Genomic DNA, 24,893 nt, shown 5'->3' on the forward strand with positions numbered 1-24,893 from the left:
TTAACTTACCCTTGCCAGAGCAGCTCATCATTAGCAAGATCCTGCCAGACACAAGAAGCCAGGCAGAGGTCAGTTGCATTCAGATACGACAAAATGGTAAAACTAAGCTCAGGGGGCAGCATTTCCAGGTTAATGAATCCTTCTTGTTCTTTAGATTTTCTTGTTTTCAACAGATGGTAGATGTCAATTCCTCCTTGGGCTTGTTTACGATGGTTTGTGTTTGAAATGCTGTTAGTAGCTAATCTTCTACCAGGGTCTCTGGTGAGATAGCCTTGCCCACTGTATCCTTGGTGTTGCAGCTGCTGGTTCCTAGCCACTCTCCACAGCCCCTGACCCATCTGCGAGCCTGCGGGTCATAAAATCCAAAGGAAAGGTTATTTATTAAAAAATGTCAGTGGGCATTTTTACAGCTGCTAAGGAAATTAGCTTATAAATTTACAGTTGCATTGGCAATTGATGAAAAGTTTTGGGAAATAGCTAGTAGGTAGTGAAAAGCTGAATAAAAACAAAGGTAGAACTGACTTTCAAATAGTAAGAGAAGAATAATCTTGTCAATTATTATGCTATATTTTTATCCTCTGTCCCCAGTAAAATGAACAGATATAGAGAACAAAAAAAGTCAATAAAAACTTAAAAAATAAAATTTGCCAAACATTATTGATGCTCTGGACAGAATTACAAAATTCAGAGCCTGATTCTGTAAATAATACTAAGCACAATACTAAGTAAGTCGCTCCATTCAAGTCAACAGGACTTACAAGAGGGATCACGATGTTTGGGACTAGTGTTTTCAGAATTATTTGTAAAATTAACTCAAATGGCCTGTCTGGAAATAATGTAATGCAGACTGAGACTATAATCAAGAGGTAATGATAAATGGCACGTGGGCAGGGCTGGTGCAACCATTTAGACGGACTAGGCAATTGCCTAGGGCGCCAAGATTTGGGGGCGCCAAAGCAGCCTCCAATTTGGTTGAGCGGCCCGCTGCTGCTGGGATGGAGGGGGATTCTGAGCTGCCGGCAGCAGCGGGCAGCCCAGGGTGTCCCCTAGGTCAGCACACCAGCAGCCAGCAGCCCAGGGGTTCCTGTGGGTCAGCGCGCCGGCTGCTGGCAGCCCAGGGGTTCCACTGCGCAGTTGCTGCTTCACTTCTCCCCCCTCCCAGACCTGTGGCGCCAATCAACTGTTTGGCACCGCAAGCCTGGGAGGAGAATTAGAGCAGGACAGCGTGCTCGGGGAGGACGTGGAGCAGAGGTGAGCTGGAGTGGGCAGGTACCGCAGGGCTCCTCGGTCCAGTGGGTGGGGAGCTGCTGCGGGGTGCAGGGAGCTGCCACGGGGGCAGGGAGCACACTTCAGGGCAGGGGGTGGGGCAGGGAACTGCTACAGGGCTGTGGGGGCGCAAGGTGGAAGTTTCGCCTAGGGCACGAAACTTCCTTGCACCGGCCCTGCATGTGGGGTAGTATGTAATAAAGGCAGGGATTGGTATTAAGATAAAACCTAACAACTTTGGAATTGATTCTAATTTAGGAAGATTTGCAATTATTGGCGAAGACAAAGAAATAATACAAAGATCCTCTACTATTTATTTATTTAGACAAAATGCTTCAAAAACAGAAGGTGGATTCATCTTTAACTCTCATAGTTATAGACACAAAAACTTAATTACAGATTACAACTTAGCCCAAGAACTGCATTTTTTATAGAAATGCCAAATATTATCAGATGTGATTAAAATCAAGTGCTGACAACTCTGCAACATATATTTGTAATGTGATATGTCTATAAAAAGACTAGTCTTGAACTGCATTTAAAGAAGCATTGCTACACAAATTAGGGAGGTAATAGTTCTTCTCAGTGTAGCTCAGGTGTGACTGCACCTGGATTCGTGTGCTTGATTCTGGGCATTCTATTTAAAATATATTGAATGGAAGTGAGTTCACAGAAAAACAATTATCAGATGGCTAGGCTAGAGAGTCCTAAGAAACCTAGAAGAGCTAATCAATGTGAAAGAACTAAGGAATGATTAAGATGAGAAACATAGTAAAGATCTACAAATATCTGAAGGATGTATTCACCATGGATAGTGAAATTATTTGATGATGATGAAAGGGGGTATAGCTAGAAGTAATGGGATGAAGCTAAGAAAAATGTAGGCTGAATTTTTAGAAACATCCTGACCGTAAAATCTTTTATGACGTGGAACAGTTTTCCAAGAAAGTGATAGAAACCCTTTTGCTTACAAAACTTAAAAATCAGACTGGGCTGAACGCTAGAAAATGTCATTTTCTGTTTTCCTTCGGTCTCCTAGCTAACACAAGTTGTTGTTGTTTTTTTTTTTTTTAAAAGGTTGCAATTTATTCTTCTATGGCAAATTTTAAATATCATGAGATTTAGAAAGGGTGGCTTGAGGAATTCATTTTTTAAATGTGGAATTTATGTTCCAGTGCTAAAGAGAATCTTAATCACAACACAAGACATTGGTCAAAAGGCATCCAGGTCTTTCTTTTTATCACAACCAAAGTTGTACTAGGCTGTGCCCTCTTTTAACCAGCATCTCAGATGTACAGCACCTGTGTATGTGATGTCTTTTCTTACTTATTGCTAGTTAGTTATGTTGTAGAGTATAGTAAATGCAGCAGATTCTGAAATTTAATTCTGGAACCTTCTAAACTAGACACAAATCTCAATGACAAATATTTCAGTAATAACTTGTATTTAAGCAAAGGGACAAGGGAAGTAGTGACTCACAAAGCAGGCCACACTTGAAGTCACAATCCAAGCAAAGGAACGTTCTTTGAATTCTAATATGTTTTAGAACTATACAGTGAAACAGTCTTATTTTTATACCCCTGCTATGATAGCAGAACATAAATTAATGAGCTTACCAAAAAAACCCAAACCAAAAGCAAACAAACAAAAAAACAAGACACATCTGAACTGACTTGTGCATTTGGACACGGGTCTAGTAAGAGCTCACATGCATGCTGTTGTTATTAATATTCGGGTAGCACCTGGAAATCAGAATCAGGGATCTATTATATTAAGGGCAGACATATGATGTAATGGCTCCAAAGAGCTTAAAAATGTATCTAGTAGGAAACTAACAAAAAGGTGGAGGGAGAATAAGGTTAATGGTCACAAAACCAAAACATTAAATTGTTTTAGAAGTTTGCAAAAGTGGGATATTCAAACTACTTTGGTTTTTATTTCTGCCTGTTTCTACTTTTTGAACTCTTGAATGGTTTCTACTTCTACTGGAACATCTGTTTGGATTTTTTTTTCTGTTTTAAACCTCCCATTTTACATAAACACCTCTCTCTTATATATATATATATATATATATATACACGTCTTAATGGGGAGTGGGTGCTTTTAGAAGGCTAAAAAACACTGATGGAGGGAAGGGAAAGATCATCCCTGCTTCAAAGAACTACAGTTCAGAAGATATTCTCAGAGGACACCGTCACTGCATATATACACTGGTGAGGATATATTAGACTCTACAAGAGGCTATTAGACTTTGATGGGCTTAAGACTTAAATTTAACATTACTGTTTATCTGTTAGCATAGTAATCTATTCACTCACAAAGACATCAGAAGTTCTGAACATAAAAAGCTTCCATCATTTGCATCTACAATTTTTGCAAGTTATTTACTTGCTGCCAATGCTCAAATTTCAGCCATCCTCAGCCCCTTGTGTAGTCTCCCACCGGTCCAGAAACAAACCAGTTTTCTAAGGCTTGTACACGTACAGTGCCTAGCACAAGGGGACCCCTAATCTCAGTTGGCGTATCTAGGCACTACTATAATACAAACAGCAGCAGCAATGCCGTATAGAGATTAATGGAAACAGTTAATGCCTCTTAGGATCAATCCTTCCCTCTCCTTTGTGGCCACAAAACAAATGGAGTTCCACTAGACTGCAGCAGCAGGAGAGGAAACATGGTTCTGATAGCCTACAAGACACCACAGAGCTCAGCTCTAGAGCCTCTGCGAATTAAATATTAATTAAATCACAGGACAGGAAACAGCAGAGTTGGTGAATCTGCCACTGTACAGAGCCACCAGTTATTCTTCACCATGAAATAAATAGCCACTGAGCAACTTCACCCCTCAGGATGCCCTCCATCCCAGAGCAGCTCTGTAACACAACTGTCTAGGTTATGTGCTGGGACCAGGATTTAGGCCTTAAGCAGTTGTTACCTCTTGTTTCAATTTGCCTCCAGAGTGAGGAAGATATATTTACAAGTATATTCTCTCCACATTCAGAAGGTTCTTATTACAAGGTTAAGGACTAAAAACTTGCTTTTTTTAAATGAAATGTAAATTCTCCAGAAAGTCCTGGATAAGCCCCTTCCCACCAACCCACTTATTTCCTGGTCATTTAAAAATATCGATATGCACTGAGTTGGGCACTTTTTTTCCCCATGGTTGCAATTATATTTGTGTTAGACATTTTTAAAAAGGAAAAATTCAAAAGTATATCTTCCAAATGTGATCATTACTTGCTAATGAATTAGGCTGAAGCTGCTAACAACCTTGAGGGTTTGGTTTTTTCTTTTTTTTTTTTTAAGCTTAGGTGTTCCTCTCAAGAAAGGTAGGAATTAAATTGCTTGTTTTCTCATATACGTGCAATAGATTGTGTCACTTTATACATGCTGTGATTAAGCACTTTTAAAACAGGTGCTTAATATTTTACAATAGGATTAGTTGATTATGTGCTGGTTTAATCTGTTGTTCAGTCTAGTAAAACTCGGTAAATAGATAGCCATGTTGTAGATTTGAGAGAGTAGTAGCAGATCAAGGAAGGGAAAACTTTTCATATTATTGAATTGAGAAATACACATTTTGCTGTTCTAGTTATGTGAAGAAACAAATTAGATTTACTTGGTTAAGAAGCTTTTATGTGGAAATATTGAACTGCTTAGAATTTTTCAGAATCAGGAAAATTTAAAATCTAGCTGTTTTCTGAATTTTATTTCTGGAATTAGTTTGATTACAAATCTTCACTTTCTAACTTGCAAACAGCAATTACCTATGACTGTCTTTTATCATTAAGGTTTTTAAGAAGTAAACGGTGAAGGGTTGGAAAGGCAAGTATTTAATACAACTGAAAAACAAATCTCATTCAGTTTTTAATTATGTTTAAAATCTGTCTAAGAAAAGTGAAGCTGCGTCTTCAAATCCACGAGACTTCTCTCTCGCTGCTATTTGTGCATTTGTCTTTGAATCAGTTATGTGACCCAAAACCTGGTGGAGCCCTTCCTGTAAATGTTGATGACCCTGTCAGTTTTAGAAGAACAAATCTGTGCTGAATGTTCATAGCATCAATTTCAGGTCTTTCCTAGATTGGTCCTTTTGCTAGAGAACTTTTTTTTTTAATTTGATATAGTGATATTTATAGTTCATAGAAACAACTTGTTAAAATAGTGGAAAGAAAAATTGAATTAATGGCAGTGGCTGTAAATGAATTATATTTCAGTTTAAATATACATTTGAAAACACATTACTGTTACTCTTGATTTTCATGTGCAGTGATGGAAATGCTACTCAGCTAATGAGCTGTTCAACATGTTTTATCTTTATTGTTCATTGTGTGACCCCTGCTCTGAAAACAGAATTATTGTTTGTTTGTTTTTCCATGGGCTTTTCTATGGTGCTAATCGCTATGGTATATAACTGCTTCACACACAAATAATTTATATTCAGAACAGGCCCATGATGTGAGGGGGATGATATTCTCCTCCTTTTACAAATGGGGAACTGATGCACAGAGAGACTAAAGTCAAAAGTAGCCACTAATGCTGGACACCCAATCTGAGACAGATAGAACCTGAGTTTTCAGTGTACTTATACCATTATATAGATTTCATATATTTATCCACAGTTTCCAGTGAGTGAATTAAAGGGGACAAATTAATGTTGCACAGGCATCTCATATTTGAATGAGTGTTTGACTTTGCCACCTTAATAATGTTCTTTTACTGTAGGGGATCTTTTATATAATTTCCTAGGTTTTTTTTTTAAAAAAAGCAAATTTAAGATATAGAAATGTAATTAGGTGCTGTCATATTTTCATCTACATGGTCATCAGCTAGAATCTTTAGCCATTCTGCAGTGCTCAAACCACTGAGCTATCCTTCCCACTGAAAAGTGTGAGGAGAATCCAACAAATGAAGATTGCTAACTCAAGCTGTCACTTTTTCCAGTATTATAAGACATTGAAAGACCATTTTTTCCCTGGGTCAGAGTATTCCACAGAGGTTTACAAGTGAGAAATAAAGAGCATTATCAGAAATAGGGCACAGAATGATCACGCCTGCTGAATTATCAAGTGGACTTTACACCACCAGGCAAACAACCAAGGTTTTTTTATACTAGCTTCTGATCCTCTGCAAAATGGATTATCTGTCTATAGGCAGTACTTGTTCATAATGGTTGCAGGTGATTAAAGCCTTTCCTTTAGCTGTAAATAAAACATGGAAAAGCAGCTACACTGCGTTTTTATACACAAATGCCAGTCAACATTTTCTTAGTGCTCCTGGTAATCTTTTCACCTCAGAAATCAGACCACAAACACTTCTAATCAATTTCATGTTAGAGAGTAAGTATGGCTAATATCCAGTAGTATGACAGAATATTCTTTGTGAAATACTCCCATACTTTTATGGAAAGATATCAAAGGTGAAATCTGTTTAAAAATCAAAATCCTTCATTATTTTATCATTCCTAAAATGAGTAAGATTTTAAAGGACAATAGGTATTTTAAGTTAAATACAAAATGAGCAGATTTCACAGAGGGAGACATACTTTAACGAGCTAAGCACTGATCAGCATAAAGCCATAAAATGTAATACATTTGTAACTAAGAGCTTATTTGCCATTTGTTAGATCTGATGTCTTATTTTCTCCATCAAGCAATTATTTTCAGTTATGCAGTAACCAAGATGAACACTTTAGAAACTCACTATTACAACACGATGGGTAAACCCATTTCTGGGCATAAAACCATCTGAGGGAAGGAGTAAATAAGAGTCAATATAATTGTAGTCTATAAAATAGTAGCCAGTTTAATTTTCTACTTGAAAGTCTCTCTCTTCAATGTTTAAACCAAAATAAATCATTTGGGTATATTTCCAAGACCTCAAAATTGTATAGTCCTCCCTTTTGAGACGCTGATGAATTGGCCTACCCTTGTGAGTAGAGGAAAGCCACTAACATTTATTTATACATTCACTATCCTATCTACCTTTTTCTTTACAGAACCTATCACAAGCAGGCCCCAATCCTGGACATGGCTTCTATGTGCTACATTATGGTAAGTATTACATTGCTGGTGTGTGCTGCAGAATACTAAAAAGTCAAATCATGGTCTTATTGATAGAAATGCCATGCTGTCTGAACTGTGTGAAACTGGAAAGATATATCCTTCAATGCTACTGGCCTGTACTCACATCAGTGACTGTTTTGGTTCAAGATAAATGCCAGTTCTTTAGCAGAAATTGAAAATCCCACCACTTGGTGAGCACAAGGGCTAGTGCACTGTGCACCTTCCTTTCCAGTCCTGTACGCAGGCCATAAAGCATTATTAGTATTACTACAGAATGTGGATGTCTGGAAGCCAGAAGTGCATTTAATAAAGAGTTTTTAAAAAGTTTTTCAAATGACTATTTTAGTTACTTAAAAGATTATTCCGTTTCCTCATGTCCATGATTGTCGGAGCCGTCACTATCTCCATGGGAAATTCGAAGTGCCAACAGCATCCCCTTTCCCTCGCTGGAGACCCCAAGTAGCCCTCACTCTAGGTTACACGTCACACACACACACGCTGCTCAGAGCAATTCGGAATCATCATCAGCCTGTTGTATCGTCACCTATCTCGCCCCCCGCCCCCAATAAAGCACCCGCCCATGGACAACAAAGGAATAAAAACCATCACCCCCCCCCCCACCCCCCGCAGCGCCCTAGGGAAGAAAAAGAGGTGGAGGAATTACTCGCCCATGGGCAGTGAAAGGGGGGGGTGTGTGTGTCTGTGTGCGCGCGCGCGCACACTGGGAAGGAGCAGGCAGGCGCGGGCACTGAATGCGCGGCGCGCAGCAGGCAGGAGTCGGCCGAGCAGAGGCTCAGCGGTCTCCGAGCAGCTTTAGGGTAACGCTGCTCCCAGCGCCAGCCTCTGGCTCTCACATAGACCCAACCGGGCAGGGAAAGTCCCGCCCCTGAGCCGGATTGGCCCTCTCAGACAGCCCCACCCTAGCGCTGACCTCTGATTGGCCGCAGGGCCCATCACTCCGCATTGACCCACGGACCAAGTTCGGGGGTCTCTCGTACCTCTCCAAGCTCCGATCCCAACCGCCGCCGCGACGAGCCAAGTCGGTGCGTGAGCCTCGCCGGCTGGGAACGAACTCAGGCAGCACCGGGCAGGGGGAGGGAGGGAAAGGCGATGAGAGCCTCTGCGCCGCCGTCGCTGCCACCGCCCCCTTCTCGCTCCTGAGTTTTGACGTTTGCTGTTGTTGCTGGAAGTGACGTAAGCGCCGCGAGACTTCCCGGAAGCGGAAACTGCTGTCATATTTGTGTGCGCAGATTCTGCACGAGCTGAGTCTGGCCAGTGCCCAAGGCTAAGTAATCGTCCCTGTCCCGCCCGCAAGTGGGAGTCGTCTGGCAGCAGGGGTTCGCTGTGGGGTTGACCCGAGCACTCTATGGCAGGTAGGCGGTGGAGAGCGAGCGATGAATCTGCTGATGCGAATCGGGAGACGAGGTGGGGGGCGGTTCCCGCGGCTGGGCTTGAATTGCCGGTAAAATACAAACTGCCGCCGGGAGCCCCAGGTGGGTGCGGGCGCTGAGTATAGGCCAGCGGAGAATCACTGTGGGGGAATCCTAGGAAAAAAGTGGGGGTTGGTCCAAGAAAGGGGGTGGGGGGTTTCTCTGCGACCCCCTCGCTTCCGCCTTCCTAATCCTGCCCGCCCCCCCGGTCCGCGTCCTTTTCCGTCTTTGCCCCTCCCCCCATACCGAGACTCATCGGGGGTGCGACGTTTTCTGTGCATCTTCCTTGGGGGGGTGGGGGGGTGCCGAGTCTCTTTCCCCCGCGGAGGCCCAGGCCGGGCCCCGGATTTCTACTTGATCCCCTGTAAAGTGGCCCAGAGTGAGAGAGAGGCTGAGCACTTCCGTTGTGCTTCTCTCCAGCTGCAAAGCACCGGCCTGGAGGCCCTGCTTCTCCCAGACTTACATCAGTTCCTCCGGAGCGGGACACTACCCGAGCCCGGGGTCACTGCAGCTTCCAGAGGACTTGCAAGGCAGAAAAAGGGCAACACATGCGCCTTGCCCCCCTTTGCTTTGCTGAGTCTCCTGTGGGGAAAACAGACTCCTGGGCTGCTGACCATTTTGAGAGGTCTCTGGTCACAACCGCCTGGGTGCTTCTGCCAGATAGTGAAATAAGAGAGTGTTATAATTAGCATCCTATCAAATTCAGGGGCCATTTTTGTCAATTTTACAGTCATAGGATTAAAAAAGTTGTAAAGTTCATGATTTCAGCTGTTTAAATCTGAAATGTCAGTGTTGTAATTTCAGGGGTCCTGACCCATAAAGGAGTTGTGAAGGGGGTTACAGGGTTTTGTGGGGAGGGGGTTGTGATACCGTTACCATTACTTCTGTACTGCTGTGGTCCTGCTTTCAGAGCTGGGCAGCTGGAGAGTGGCAGCGGCTGGCTGGGAACCCAGCTCTGAAGGCAGCGCTGTCGCCAGCAGCAGTGCAGAAGGAAGGATGGCTGGGTATAGTATTGCCACCCTTACTTCTGCGCTGCTGCTGGTAGGGCACTGGCTTTAGATCTGGGTGCCCGGCCAACAGCTGATGCCGCTCTCCAGCCGCCTAGATCTGAAGGCAGTGCAGAAGTAAGGGTGACAATACTGCGATCCCCCTAAAATAGTCTTGTGACCCCCCGCAACTCCCTTTTGGGTCAGGATACCCAATTTAAGAAATGTTGATCTCCCCTGTGAAATCTGCATAGTGTAGGGTAAAAGCACAAAAAAGACTAGACTTCATGGGGGAAGACCATATTTCATGGTCCCTGATGCCTTTTTCATGGCTGTGGATTTGGTAGGGCTCTAGTTATAATCATCTCACCTGTACCTCAAAGCTAAGGATAGCAATTTAATGCTGCTACTTGCCATTGTTATAAATCAGTAGAACTGTTCCAGTTTCTGCTTCATCACATAAATGATTATTTCAAACGACATGGGATGAGACAATCATAGGCAGTTTGTTACTGTTCATAGTTGATTAATAACTTATTATCTTGTACAATAACAATATGTAACCACTGTGTAATGCACAACTTTGTGTGTTGATCTCAAGTTCAAATGTTTATGGATCTATTGCTGTGTATATAGTCTGTGGCAGAGAATGATCATTTTTCCTATCCCTGCAAAAGGAAATGTTTTATTGGAAGCTAATGCCCTCAGTATTTAAATGGTGCAAAAATGGGAAGTAGGGTGAGAAAAATGGAAGGGCTAGAAAGAGCCACACTGACTGAATGCCACTGCTATTCTTCTGTTACAGATATTGGAAGGAAGTTTACATATTTCTTCAGTAGGTGGGGATATTGTATTGATGTCACCTAGGTACTTTGTGGTTTAAAAACTACAGGTACTGTGTTTCCTGTAGGATTTTACAGCGGGAATTCCAATGTGCATTAGTTATCCCACAGTTAAAAAACCACCTTTTTTTGCAATTAAGACATTGCCTGAGTGTGAAAACAGCAGCTGGCTTCTTCCTCTGTTGGAGGTGTAATTCTTCAATGGGAACTCTGTTAGTCATATTGAATAGGTCTCTCCGCTTTGTCTTTTTGATCTTAAGAACCGTTTTTTGTACAAACAGGCAGTATTGATATTCCATGTAAAATGGACCCTATATAAACACAAGGAATTTCCATTAAAATGTAGGGGTGTCATGTGTTTAAGGGATCTTTTGGCTACTTATTCCATTATTTTAATGGGCTCTACAGCTTCCCGTAAATGTCTAAAACTCTGCTAGTATAACTTGTTTTCAACACTTTTTTTCACGTTCTGTAGTTCCAATGTGGAAATGGCAGTGGGAAACTGTCATCTTGTTAACTTAAATGATACTCTCAAAACAAAATTATGATTGTACCCCACATTGTAGATTAGAACCTCCATTTTTTATATGACTCTACCTTGTGTTATGTAAGAGCTAGTTTAAACTGGTGTACATATAGCCTGGTTGTAATGTATTGCAAGAGAAGGAGGAGTTGAAGCTCTTCCCAAGATGAAAAAACACTTAATCAGACATCCCGCTTGTTCCCAAGGTCTGACTTGCTCCTGAATCAATTGGCTCCATCTCTCCTCTGAAACAAAGGGGACTGTTCATGTGAAATCAGCATGGCTGGGACATTGGGACCTCACAGCGGGACTCATGATGAAAACTACTTATATGCATGAGGGCTTGTGTGCAAAAGGGAGACTATTGCTAAGAAGAGGAGATTGAGCAGGAGGAGATGGGTCAGGAGGATCTGAAGGACAATCACTGAGACCAAAAAGACTCATAGGAAAGATGAAGAAACTGAGCGAGGCTCACGCGTGCAGCTGTTTGTTGTTTTTGCTTAGATCTGTAACTAGTGTGCTTGCCTGTAAGTAAAGTGAGTAGTTAAGTTCCGATGCAAAGTCGGGTTACTTGTTTTAACTGTCTTGTCATCCCTGAGGGTTAAATTGTAAATCAGATACCCATGAGAGTGGAGCTCTGGGGTCAGCATAATAAAGCTATCAGGGGGGCTTGTGGTGTCAGTACTGGTCTTTGGGCCTAGGACAGCTAGACTATGGGGTCCCATATCCCTAGGAGGGCTACTAGACAGGGGTCTGTACCCCTGGAGTGTGCCAGAGATGCTGGATTTAAAGATTGTGAGGATGTTGCTCAGACCTAGTAGGCGATATCCGAAGGTTGAGTCTAGTACAGCAGTCTCTTTTCTGATCACAATGGGGAAATTTAGTCAGGGCTGTGACAGACACTGTCCCCAATTTTTAGCACGAATTTAATAGGTTGCTATAGTGTAAAGTCTTATTGCAGAAATTTCACTACTTTTACTTGGGTTTTGAAAAAAATGACCAGACATACTAGCTGTTGGAGTTAAACAAAAAACTGGGAAGAATGTGTTGAAGCAGCACCATCCTTGCTAGGAATCTCAGCTTTTCTGCCCCATCAGCTCCTAGAATTCTTGTCAGTGTGCTGCCTCTAGACCTTATTTAGGGGCACCTCCATCTCTTTCATCAGCCTCTGGTTACTGGTAGGTCTGAAACTTGAATCTGCATCTCCTTTTCCCTCCAGGGGCTACAAGTAATTACAAGGTAGGGCATGAGGGGAAGATTTTAACTACTTTACCCTAACTCACCTTCCTGGCCCTTGTGGTCAGAAAGAGGTCCTTGTTACTTTTGTCTTCTCCCAGAATTTTCTGGATGGTGCAAAGAGGGAAAGAGGATTGCTGTCCCAAAGCTCCCAACCTGGTTTTTGAGGAGGAAGGAGGGGATGGTCCTCCTGGATCATAACTCCAGTTCCTGCCTGTGGTGCTACCTATAGTTTGCCCAAGTTGCATATGGTTCTTAAAAGTGTCACTGTTGTGCATGAGGTTCTGAATAGCTATGAAACTGATCAGATTCTTATTAAAGAATCTCCATGTTCTCAGTGGTACCAGATGATAGAATGAGAAGTAATGGTCTCAAGTTGCAGTGGGGGAGGTTTAGGTAGGATATTAGGAAAAACTTTTTCACTAGGAGGGTGGTGAAGCACTGGAATGTGTTACCTAGGGAGGTGGTGGAATGTCCTTCCTTAAAGGTTTAAGTCAGGCTTGACAAAAGCCCTGGCTGGGATGATTTAGTTGGGGATTAGGTCCTGTTTTGAGCAGTGGATTGGACTAGATGACCTCCTGAGGTCCCTTCCAGTGCTGATATTCTAGGATTCTAAAGTTACCGTTCACCTGATTGGCAAAGCTATAAGCACACGAAGAGGCACTGAGACTTCCTGTTTCCAGATTCAGAGCTATGGCACTATATCGTTCTACACTGAGTCCATGTTTGTTATGGTGAAAACCTTCTAAAAAAGGACTAGAAACATATTCTTCTAATTAAAGCTTAAATTTCTGCAGAATCTATCATATGGATCTTTTCACTCACTGGGGACTCAACTAGTGGATTTTTCAAATCCTGCTTTAACAAATGTACTGCAGAATATGTATTGTACTAATTAAGATTACTCTTTTTAAATGTCCTACCCCACCCCAACCTTTCATTGATTTGCTTACTTTCTAAATTGCAAATAATCTCCCTCTCATTACGTGAATTAGCGAGATTCTGTTGTATTTATAGTTCCTGGGGAAGTTGCATACTGTTTTATATAGAACTTGCCATGCTGATTGAAAAGTATACAGTAGTAAACAAGCAAACTGGGGGAAATGCCATCTTCTATAATTTGGCACTGCATACTTTCAGAATTTTCTTTGAACTAATTATCTCTTGGAAAATTGCCTCACACTTTTGCTAATGAAACCTTTTCATGAAGCACTGATAGAGGAATCTTGTCAGTTTGCTAATGGATCTTCTTGTGTTCAAATAGTTTATGCAAAATTCTGAAACACAGACTATTTGTTTTCAGTTGGGACTTGTAAAAGTTGGGCTGTCAGCCAGCCTGTGCTTTCAAAGTCTAACCATTCTGGAGAACCACCAAGCTTAGTTGCATGTAACTTCCAAACACGTACTTGTAGGAAGCTGCAAAAGCTCTTCACAAAGCCTCTCTAAATACATGTAGAGATCTAACATTTTAAAAATATGAAGCAATATGGATTTTTTATATAAAAAAAAATAAAGAAAAGTAGTATGTGATGATTCAGTTTCTGTGATCCAATCCACCATTCAAGATGAATTTCTTTTGAAGAATGTCAGTCAGGCATAGCTGCCAACAGCCTCAGATCTCTTTTGGCAACTAATCCTTCTAACATCCTCCTCCCATCTCCATGTAAGAATTTTCTCTGTTTCTGTTCAGAAGAATGTACAAAACAAAACTTTTTCCAGCCTCCATATGTTCTACTGGAAGAGTTAAATTGTGGAATTACAGGAATCTTAAGTCTTGGCTTTTCTGTGTGTGTCTCCTCTTCCTTGTGCACAATTTTAAAAACTTCTCTGCAAGACAGGCATTTTTCTCTGGGTATGGCTACACTTGCAGCTATACAGCGCTGGGAGTCAGCTGTCTTCGTACAGCTGAGTAAGGAAAGTGCTGCAGTGTGGCCACACTGACTGCTACCAGCGCTGCAGTGTGGCCACATTTGCAGCATTTGCAGCGCTGTTGGGAGTGGCTGAACAGGCATTCTGGGATACCCTCGAATACCTCTGGAGGCCAATTACAGCGCTTTTGGTGGCCACGCTGGCGGAGCAACACTGCATCACCAGCGCTGCAATCGTTATACCCCAGGCAGAGCAGGAGTACAGCCAGCGCTGCAGCCAGGGAGATGCAGCGCTGTATGTGCCTTGCAAGTGTGGATGGTGAGTAAGTTGCAGCGCTGTAAACCCACCACCAGCACTGCAACTCTCCAGTGTAGCCAAGCCCTCTGTAGGAATCTCTGCTGAAGATCAGACTGAGTGAAACTACTACAAGCCTTAGCTTCTTCTGGAAAGGAAGATTCACAGATCTTAAACAGTAAGTTGTCAGTTTGCTTAGAGCTTGGTTATCAGAGCTAGACCTGTCACGTGCAGGGTGGGAGTGACCCTGAAATACTCAGCAGTTTTGCTCTGCCTTCTCGGGTGTAAACAGGCTTTTTAAGACGATGCAGAATGGAAACTGAAACCAAGAAAAGTACTTAATTCAATATATTTGGTCTTTTCAGAACTGCGTGGTTTGGTTCCAGGTTTGTAAGAAAGCTTTCCTTTTGTTTTTTTTTTTTGGTCCTAGTCTTGCTCTTGTTGAGGCTTTGCAGCAATTAGTGCCCCTGCAGCACTGGTGGGAGTGCAAATTTGGCGGACAAACAGCAAGGAAAGATCTCTATTGCCCATTCTTCCTTTATGGAATATGTAGATGGAGATACCACAGAAAGTGTGATGAGTAAACTAGGCCTATCTTCTGAAGCTCAACTATCCAGATATTGCCTAAGCCCCCTTTTGATCAGGCTGCAGTGGAGCCAAGTGCACTCAGAGTAGTCTTCTAAGGTAGAGAATTGCTGAAAGGCGCACAAAACAGCTGTGCCAGTTTGGAATGTTGCAGAACCATCCATGCTCACATCAGCAAGTTGCTGCTGCTGACTATAATCTCTCGTGGTTCCCCCTCCCCCCCCTGCTTTCCAAATCCCAGCTGTGAAGGGATGGACTTAGAAACAGTTTGCACCCAGCAAAAGCAATGGGATGGCATTAAAAGGCCTATCTCTTTATTCATTTAGCTCATTCCTGCTTTTTCTTCTCCAGTGGTTTGGCCATCCCTAATTTCAAAGAAGGCCCTTCATAACTGCGTTTTTCAAAGTCCTCATTGGTTGAACGTTACCAATCCACAGGATGTACTTTCAGGGGCCAGGACAGTTCTGTTCCCCCAACACAACCAGTGAAATAACACCTACTCTGAACCTCTCCATTGTGTTGTGGAGTGACCCTTTTAGGGAAGTAGAGACTAAATAAAAAAGGAGAAGAATGTCCACCTTTTTCAGGTAGCTCTTCCAATGAGACCCACAGATTTTTCTTCCTTTTCCTGAATACCCACATGGCTGGAAGGAAAGAAGAAAAGAGAGCCCATCAGAAAGGGCTCTCAAAATCAGGAAGAAGCTGGCATATCTTTCCTGGTGTTCCAAATCTCTGTGTTAGAGTCAGACTGGCTATGAGAAACTGGCCAAGGCTCGGGTGGCCAGAAAACAGAAACCTAAATCTTGCCATAGGAACTTCTGTCTCTTCATCAGAATCACTGGAGCCTAATGTCTTGAATCTTAGGAGATCTATAGGCGGGGAAAAAAAAACACAGGAAAACTTCTGTTCCTCCACCTGAGAGGAGGGTCAGCTGTTGGTGTTGGAACACAAGGACCAGGAGGAAAAGACAGGATATTTACCCCAGGATATTTGAGACACTTTCAGGTTGTCACAAGCCTTGCCTTCCTCTGGGACAGTCCCCCAAAAGAAGAAGTCGGGGGGAAAAGAGAAGGGGGTGTGGATGGGGTCAAGAAGGGGGTGTGGATGGGGTCAAGAAAGAGAATTAGATTAGTAAGAATTTTTTCTCTTTGGGATACAAATTTGAATTATCAGAATTTCTATGCATGGATTACTAAAGGATGTTACTGGACCTGAATGGGAAACTTTTGCAAAAAGAAGTATCTGGGAAAACTTGCTAAAATATTCTGTAAATTGCTACACAATAGGACAGGGCTAATGAATTGATCCAAAGTACGTATGGTCCTCTCCTGGAATGGGCACCTCTGATTGTTTAAAAAACAAATCTCATGCCTGGGGCATATTTCTATGGAATATCTGTGAGCAGCATTCAAGTGTTTCTCCTCAAGATGCCCTTCCTGTCTCCACTAGGGTAATGAAGGTAGATCAACAATTGTCTCAAGGGTCTGACCTCACAGGGTCCCAGAGCCTGGCCTCCAGCCCAAGCCCGAACATTTACACCATGACTAAACAGCCCTGTAGCCTAAGCTTGTGACAGCTGGCATGGTCCAACTATGGATTTTTAACTGCAGTGTAGACTTATCCTCAGATGGAATACAAGCCTTGCTACAAATCAGGGTAGTCTTTTTGTTGTCATGCATATGTGTTTTGTGTCAGTTGGACTCTCCTGTATGTACCCGATTGATATATACTAGTATCCAAAATACGCTAGAAAGGTTGAAGTGCTGTATGAATAGCAATTTATTTTGTGGATGAACTGCTTGTTACATGGGTCAGTAACTTTCTAGATTTTGTTTTTGTTTTTTGTTTTTAAGTATTTGGTCTTGAGTTGCTACAAAATTGCTTATGGTCTGTTTAATACCTACACTGGTCTTAATGCGAAAGATATTTTCCCCCAGTAGGGATGGTTTAGAGCTAACTTTACTATTTTCCCCAAAATTTATGGTAGTAAGGTGCACATTCCTCACTGAGTACTACAGACATGTGAAGTTTAAAGATTTCAGTCTGAATTTATCAGATTGTGAAAAGGCATCAGAATAGTCCAGAGTATGGAAAACACTGCAAGTTTTTATTTATTTATTTTTAAGACCCATTCATAACTTAAATGGTTTGAATTTTCTTTAAACCTTAAGGGAAAAATATCTCTAAGTTACAGTAAGACTTGCAAAAGATTTTTTTTGTTCACCCAGTTTTTTTTCTCTGCCTTTCTACATATTTCCCCAAACTGAGTTTAAACTCCATCCCCTAATGGCCACAGAACGGGTGTCTGCAACACCTTTTTGTGTTTTTATTACAGTTAAGTATGCTTTTTCAGGGCCTATGCAGCATTTATATAAGCTTTTATATAAGGTTTTTTGCTTTACACACTTCCCCTTATAATACTCTCATCTTTGCTTAAAAAGCCTTTGTTTCCTTGAAATAAAGATTCATCCAGATCCCATAAGCTGGTTGTATAGAGCTATCTTCAGATCATAATGATACAACTACCTGACATTGAGTAAAACATAGGTCTTTGTTCCACCTGAGCAAGCTATTTAGGAAGCAATAACCCAGCTATGGAATTTGAACTCTGATTTCCCTTTCTAGCAGTAATAATTCTGGTTTACTGACTGACCTATATATTCCATGCTTGTAGTTTGAATGAGGAAATACAGACATTAATTTGTGTGGTTCCTTGGCTTAATAGCGTATTGGGAAATGTTTTAGAATGTCAGAAAGAGGACAGTGTCTAGGGGGAAAAAAAAACATGGACTTCACTGGTAATCCTATTGCAGTTTATAATTGTCATGTTTGTTTTTTTTTCTTTTTAAGAAAGAGAATATCCTGTATTAAACTTGTCCCAAAATCTAAAAGAAGAATAGTGTGTGAAATAATGGCAACTGGAGACTTAAAAGGAAGTTTACGCAAGCTAGAACAAGGACTTCGCTTGTTAAACTATCCTAGAGATGTGGATTACACAGGGTAAGAGGCAATTAGATATTTTTAATGAACTTGTGCTTATTCATCATGATGACCACAAGCATGTAAACAGTTCTGGTAATTGTTAATAGAAATTCCACCACAGAGTCAATATAGAAATTATGATATGTGTATGCTAATGGCAGGGTATGGTAGATACCTAGTCAGATTGAATACGCATTCCAAATCATTTAATTATATAGTGTCAAATTTTGTTTGTGCACACTAAGAAATAGGTTATTCCTGTTGACAAAGCTGATTGCATACTGATGTTTCAGGGTTGAGATTGGGCCATTTGCCATTGTAGACAGTCATGACTTTTATTCGCAAATATCTTCAACAGCCAGAGATGGGACATTGAAGGGCAGAACTCAAAGTTACTATCGAGAATTCTTTCCCAAGTGTCTGGCTGGTGGGTCTTTCCCATATTCTCAGGGTATACTGGCTGGCATATTTGGGAAGGAATTTTCCCTCAGCTCAGATTGGCAGAGACACTGATAGTTTTTTTTTTTTTTGCCTTTCTCTGCAGCGTGAGGAATGGGTCACTTGCTGTTTGAACTAGAGTAAGTGGTGAATTCTGTGTAACTTGAAATCTTTGAATGAAGATTTGAGAACTTCAGTAACTCGGCTAGAGGTTATAGACCTGTTTGCAGGAGTGGGTGGGTGAGGTGCTGTGGCCTACAATGTGCAGGAAGTCAGACTAGATGAGCATGACAGTCCCTTCTGGCCTTAAAGTCTGTTACCTGGTTCAGCTGCAGGTGTTTTATTGAACAGTAGACATATGTCTAGATACTAATATCACCCTTTGCAGCTGTTCACAATTGAGTTGGGACACTTCTGTGGGTTTCATTTTCTCTGAAGCATTAGGATAGGGGCCTAGGTTGGAGGCAGGATGCTTTACAATTAGGTATTATTTTACATATCTCTTATGGGAAATCTATCAGTAGTGCAGCTTCACCAGTGTTGGTAACGCTGAGAGCACTAGGGTAGAAAGACACTGGTATTTTTACCATTGCCCTCTTCTCAGTGCAGGTCCAGAGAGGTAGTGATAAGAAGTGTCACTGCTCGCTCTTTACTAGCACACTCAGTAGTAGTAGTTCAGTACTAAGAGAAAGCACTGCAGTTCTTCCCACATTGTCATCTAAACCTGAACAGGGTCAGATGACACTGATAAAATGCTTGTGCATTTTCTACTCTAGCACTACCCCAAGTGCAGCTGAAGTGCTGAGAGATGTCACACAAAATGTTATTACGGGTACAGCTTGAGATGATTTGCCTCATTTGCACAAATAAGTTACTCTTCTCCCTAGTGAATGGATTCAGTATTTTAATAATCTGTTGAATGTACAGTGTCACAATGAAAATATTCAGTATTTAATACAGCAGTTATTGCACATTCAGTTTTCCTTGGTATCACCAGTCATTTGTGTAAGTAGTTGCAAATCAAGATACACTTCACTCAGTTTGTTACTGAGAAAGTTATTTGTCCTTGCAGCGAAGCAGTGACTCACCAGTGTGGCGCCTCCTGCTGGTTGTCTTGGGAATTAGCTCTTCACTAGCTTTAGAGCACCCTCTGCAGGCTGCTGTCTCGCCTGCCGCTGGCTCCAGGTCCCTCCCGGACCCCGGTGCCCCTTTCCCTGGGGTTCTGCCCTCCACAATACCCCTGATCTGGATCTCCCCTCCCAGGAGAACCCCCACCCTCTATACCCACCTTGCCTCAGTGGCTACTGCTGGTCATCATCTAGCCCCTGCTTACTGGGGCAGATGACAGTCTGTAAACCACTCATCACCGGCAAGGGGGGTTTTGGTTCTGCTGCCTTTGCCTAATCCCAGGCTACACCTCTGTAGGCCTTCCAAAGGGCCTGTAGCCTGGGGAGTTACCAGGCTGGCACTCCCAGCTCCCCTTGCCTTTCCCCAGCACTACTCTACTCAGGTCCCCTTCTCTCCCAGGCAGCCAGGTCCTTCTCTCTACACCTGGAGAGAGAGTGATTTAGCTCCTGGCTCACAGCCCTTTTATAGGACCAGCTATGGTTGCTTCCCCAGTCAGCCTAGCCTTTTCTCTCCGGAGTGGGGTAACTGCCCCACTACAGTGCTTTTCTCTCTTTAGCAGTGCTTTAACATTACAGGTGACTTGGAAATACATATCCAGTTTAGGACTGATGACAAGATCCATGTAACCGTGTAAACAGCATGCATAAACGCTATAATTTTGTAACCATTAAATACCAGCTTCGCAGTGAGTGTGTAAGAATTCTGTAATATGATATATTGTCCAAATACAGAGCCAAATATGGATTTTAAGTTACTTCACTAATGTAATTTGACTTTGATATTCCCTTTTTGGTATTCTATAACTTGTGGAACCAGGGAGGAGGAGCATTTTTACTAACTTTCATGATGGTTCTCTGAGCTATTGTATGGGGTAAGAAAGCTAGGGAAAAAGTTCTTGGGGTCTGATTTTTATTCTCTTTCCTATCTCCCAAAGCTGACTTTTTCTCTTCTCCCACTTTTTGGGGTCTTGCCAGCTCAGAACAGGCATTTGGTTAGCTTAGAGCTTCTGTACACAAGCATTTCCCAAGCAACACCCCCTGCAGTGTGAAACTGAACAGGCACATTTCATGTATGTTCCTTTTCAGTTTCACTTGGGAAAGTACCTGTGCGCAGGAGTATAGTGTTAGTGTCTGTGTGACTCCTGGGCACAGTATCTCCACAGGAGTCAGTAAATGGAAAAAACAACAGCTTGTTACAAGGGAAGATGGATCCTAAGCTACTGGACTGCAGATGTGCTATATACTTGGTTGAATAAATGACACACTATTGCAAAAGCTAAAAAAAAAAAAGACATATGCTTGCTGCAGAGCTAGGCAGTTAAGTGCAACAGAATTCTAGAGGCCCAGGGTAACAGTGTGACTATTGTGAAAAGTGTAACATGCAAAACTTAAATATTATCAAAAAATCCCCAAAGGTGCATGCACAAATGCAAGAGAGAGGGAGATTTTGGCATACTTGGTGATACATTTGATCCACTGTTTACTAATTTTTCCTGTAGTGCCTTGATTAAAGTTGGACCTTTGCAAAAAAACCCACTTTTTCCACTGTGCTGTGGAAGCAACAGCATGTCGCTGAAGTTGTTTATAGTGAATACTTCACATTTGGCTTAAGGAAAGTTCAGCTGGAGTTTTTCATTTAAATTGATCTTAAAGCTAATGTAATTCTTTCATTTATAATCATGTTTATGAATTTTGTACAAGAGGAAAAAGCAGTACATTTTTCTGGAAACAGAGGACTGGCTTTATAAATAATCTTAGTACATTAACCAGTTCCATAAACTTAAGTGGCTCAATAAAGCAAAAATGTTGTTTAATCCCTTTGAAGTTTTAGTTCTTCAGTGATGGAGAGTAAATGTCAGTGAAAATGTATATCTTCTAATAGATATGTTAATATACAGAAGGCCTATTGATAAAGATGGAGGGGTAATAAAAAGATTTATATGGCTACTCAGAGAGATTGAAAACAATGTTACATGTTAGTGTAGAAAAGAAGGTGTATGTCAATGTTCTTCTTTGAGTTATTGTCCACACCTTCCTGGTGTGCATATGGCCCATGCACATGAGATCAGATTCTTATGACCTGCAGTGTGTGTTTGGGTTTGCACTTGTGTTCTAATGTCCTTGGCTGTGCTCCCCTTGCACTCCCCAAAAAAGAGGGTATAAAGAGCAGAGCAATCCCAACCATCCCTTGTTTCATTCTTACCAGCCGTGGCAACAAGACAGAAACCCTGCAGTGTCCAGTTACTTCTCTGTATTTAGTGTTAACTAGTTAGTTTGAATCTTTTTCCTGTTGGCAAAAATACATTTGTTTAGTCAGATATTTAGGTTTTAGGGCCCGTCTCATCCCCTGCAGCATGGGCACGCATGCGCGCGCACACAAAATAGAGGGGCTCTCGTAATATGGAAGAAGTTAAAATTTCTCTTGAGAGAGTCAAGTTTTAAACTCCAGGGATTTCACAACACTTAACAGGTACTCTAGATGCCTTTGTTTGCCTAGGTGAGGAATATGTTCCATACATATTCCTGAGAAGCTGGTTCAATAAAAGATATTACCTCACCCACATTGTCTCCAATATTTCGTATATCACTTCTCTAAGTGAATTCAGAAAGCTCAAGAAAGCTCTTAAAATTGTTCCTCATGTAATGCTCTATGTCAGCTTCCATGGATGCCAAAAAGAAGGATGTAGTGAGACCTCAGTTCTCCAATCAGTCCCTCTCCATGAGCACCCCAGTGGGTCAGTATTTCACCCTGAACATGCACACTGTGTCAGTTAAGAAGCCTCGGTCGTCTGCCTCCATTCTAGCATCAGATATGAGCTGAGGCATAAGTGAGTTAAGAAGCCTTGGTCGTCTGCCTCCATTCTAGCATCAGATATGAGTTGAGGCATAAGTGCCTCCCAAGTCAGACACGGGCAAGTCAGATACCTGCTCATCTTTGGCTCAACAGTTAAAGGGTGGTCCAGAGGGCTGACAGAAGTCCATCTGGTGCCTTGGTATATTGAGTGTTAAACATGTATCTGCAGTACTGACAAAACATGTGGACTGCCCTTGCTCCCCATCATTGGCCCCTTAGTACCTGGTGTGCAGGTAACACCTGTACTGGCACGTAAAGCAGGTATGGGTAAAGTACAGAGTGATCTAACTGTAGGATTAATAACAATGTCAGTGAGGATGCTAATAGCTAAGCTACTGGTTAATGAGTCATCAATACAGCAGATGAAGGAGGTATCTCCAGTACCAACATCATCCCCTGCCCAATTAGGGAAAATACAGCAGAGCCAGAGCACTCCTGAAAGGATGGCTCCCCCCACCCCCTTTGGAAAGAAGTTTACTCTTTCTCTTCATCCTCACTGAGACTCAGTAGGGAGTCATCTCCTACATAGCCACCCTCTCCCACTTGGGTAGCACAATATAATCAGGAAGCAATCTGGGACTCACAGGGAACATCTTGGTACCCCCATCCCGGTATCTATACCCTTATCAGCCTTGGCCCTACTGGGTACCTGTGCATGTGTAGTCGTATTTTCATAAGCTTGTAATTTCTGCTGTTTCTAAAGTTTAGACTGCCCTTCCCAAAGAGGCAGTATAGACCAGCCTAGGCAGGTCAGCTAGTGCAACCTCAGATACAGAGATATGAGGAGGAAAATGATATGGAACAACATCTACAAGGGAAGGAACAACTTTTCCTTGTTTTAGTTTCCTCATCCTTCCCCAAGAAGGCAGTAAATCCTCACTGGATAACTTCAGGGAGTTCCAGGACTTCATCAAGCATATGGCAAAGACTCTGGAGATATTTCTGGAAGTGGTACAAGAGAAATATGACAAGCTTCTGGAGAGCTTGCACTCTTCCTCACCTGGCAGGCTAGCAATGCTGACAAATGAGGAATTGTTGGAGACTGCAGAATACCTTTGGCTGATTCCAGCCACACCCAAAGTCCCTTCAGATGCCTACTTTGGTAGGGCTGTCCCACAATCATTGTTTAAGTAGGACTCCTTCTACCTACCTCCAAGCAAATAGACAACTGCTTATTATTCACCAAGAGTGGAATCTGTGTGGACAATCATTTGAAGAAAGATTACTGTACCTTCAAGACAGGTTCTTTAAGATGCATTGTCCACCTGGATTCCATGACCTATCTTCCTTTCTGGTTATTACAGAATTCGTGCTCTTCTAGGTTTGTGTATTGGTAAAGGAATCTGAGGGATAGTTGGGCTAACTGCCTTTTATGCCCTTGAATGGATGAAGGCACACTTCTAGGGCAAAGGTGTGGCCTAAAGAATCCAATCTCATATGTATGCTGTTTATGTACACCAAGAGTAGAGTCTGTGTGGGCAACAAATCTTCAAAAGACACAGTTTATCTAAGGTACACCTCTACCCCGATATAACGTGACCCAATATAACACGAATTCGTATATAACATGGTAAAGCAGTGTTGGTGGGGGCGGGGGCGTGGGGGAGGACAGGGCTGCACGATCCGGCGGATCAAAGCAAGTTCAATATAACGCAGTAAGATTTTTTTTTTTTGGCTCCCGAGAACAACGTTATATCGGGGTAGAGGTGTAATTAACCATTTTTTAATAGAAGCCTGAAAATTGTAACAAAGGTATTGTAGCTAGATAGGTTCTTTGAATTATTGGACCTCAAGATTGGTGGATGGACTAAATAAGAAAATGAAAAGTAAAAGAGAATTTAGGCTTGTTTTAATAAATAGGTCAGTATTTGCATGTGTTTATGCCTCTTTGTGGCCATAATCCCTTCTGAAAAGTCTTAAATTCATCAGTATTCAGGCTGAGTGCATATGACTTCAGTAAGACTGGCCTTTAAAGTATTGATGAAGGAATAGTGCTTTTTGAACACTCTGTTACCCACATAACAGCGTTTTGGGTATTGCAAGTAGTAGAGTTCTTGATTAAAGTAATTCTTTCATGAAACTGAGGGCAATTCATGTTAGTCTCACTATGATATTCAGTTATTGCATTCTGCTTTTATCTTTGTCACTGCAGTAGTAACTTGCTTTAATTTTAGGAAGGAGGGTATTCCAGTTACACAGTGCAGATGATAGGGCTTCATTAATTCATTGCCTTTGGCATCCTGCTCATCCACAAAAGGACTCAGACGAGAGAGAGAGAGAGAGACTATAAGATCTTTATGCATCTGCCTTTAGTCTTCGTTCTGCTGAAGCTGCAAAAAATATAAAAAACTGAATAATGAAATGCAGTTCTAAATACGGCTGTTAAGCAGAGCTTGAAA

General features: G+C 42.0%; 2 protein-coding genes across 11 annotated transcripts in view; one reads left to right on the forward strand and one right to left on the reverse strand.

Moving 5' to 3' along the window:
- FBXO8 (F-box protein 8) overlaps positions 1-8,569 on the reverse strand; it is a 30,916-nt gene extending 22,347 nt beyond the window's left edge. For 2 of the 3 annotated variants that reach the window (XM_032780177.2, XM_032780176.2), the window contains exons 1-2: positions 8,327-8,569; positions 10-346 (exon numbers count right to left, since the gene is read on the reverse strand). In XM_032780177.2, the coding sequence (XP_032636068.1) occupies positions 10-346; positions 8,327-8,564 (575 nt within the window). In that variant the 5' untranslated portion in view covers positions 8,565-8,569. Of the gene's footprint in view, positions 1-9; positions 347-7,819; positions 7,887-8,326 lie in introns of those variants that run through there. The other variant, XM_075066379.1, reaches the window with a different exon arrangement.
- Positions 8,570-8,621: 52 nt separating this feature from the next.
- CEP44 (centrosomal protein 44) overlaps positions 8,622-24,893 on the forward strand; it is a 48,366-nt gene continuing 32,094 nt past the window's right edge. For 6 of the 8 annotated variants that reach the window (XM_032780179.2, XM_032780189.2, XM_032780190.2 and 3 more), the window contains exons 1-2: positions 8,622-8,701; positions 17,944-18,093. In XM_032780179.2, coding sequence (XP_032636070.1) covers positions 18,005-18,093 — 89 coding nt within the window. In that variant the 5' untranslated portion in view covers positions 8,622-8,701; positions 17,944-18,004. Of the gene's footprint in view, positions 8,702-11,315; positions 11,646-17,943; positions 18,094-24,893 lie in introns of all 8 variants that reach the window. The other 2 variants (XM_032780181.2, XM_032780180.2) reach the window with 2 other exon arrangements.

Source organism: Chelonoidis abingdonii, chromosome 5 (assembly GCF_003597395.2).
Source record: "Chelonoidis abingdonii isolate Lonesome George chromosome 5, CheloAbing_2.0, whole genome shotgun sequence".
Lineage (NCBI taxonomy): Eukaryota > Metazoa > Chordata > Testudines > Testudinidae > Chelonoidis > Chelonoidis abingdonii.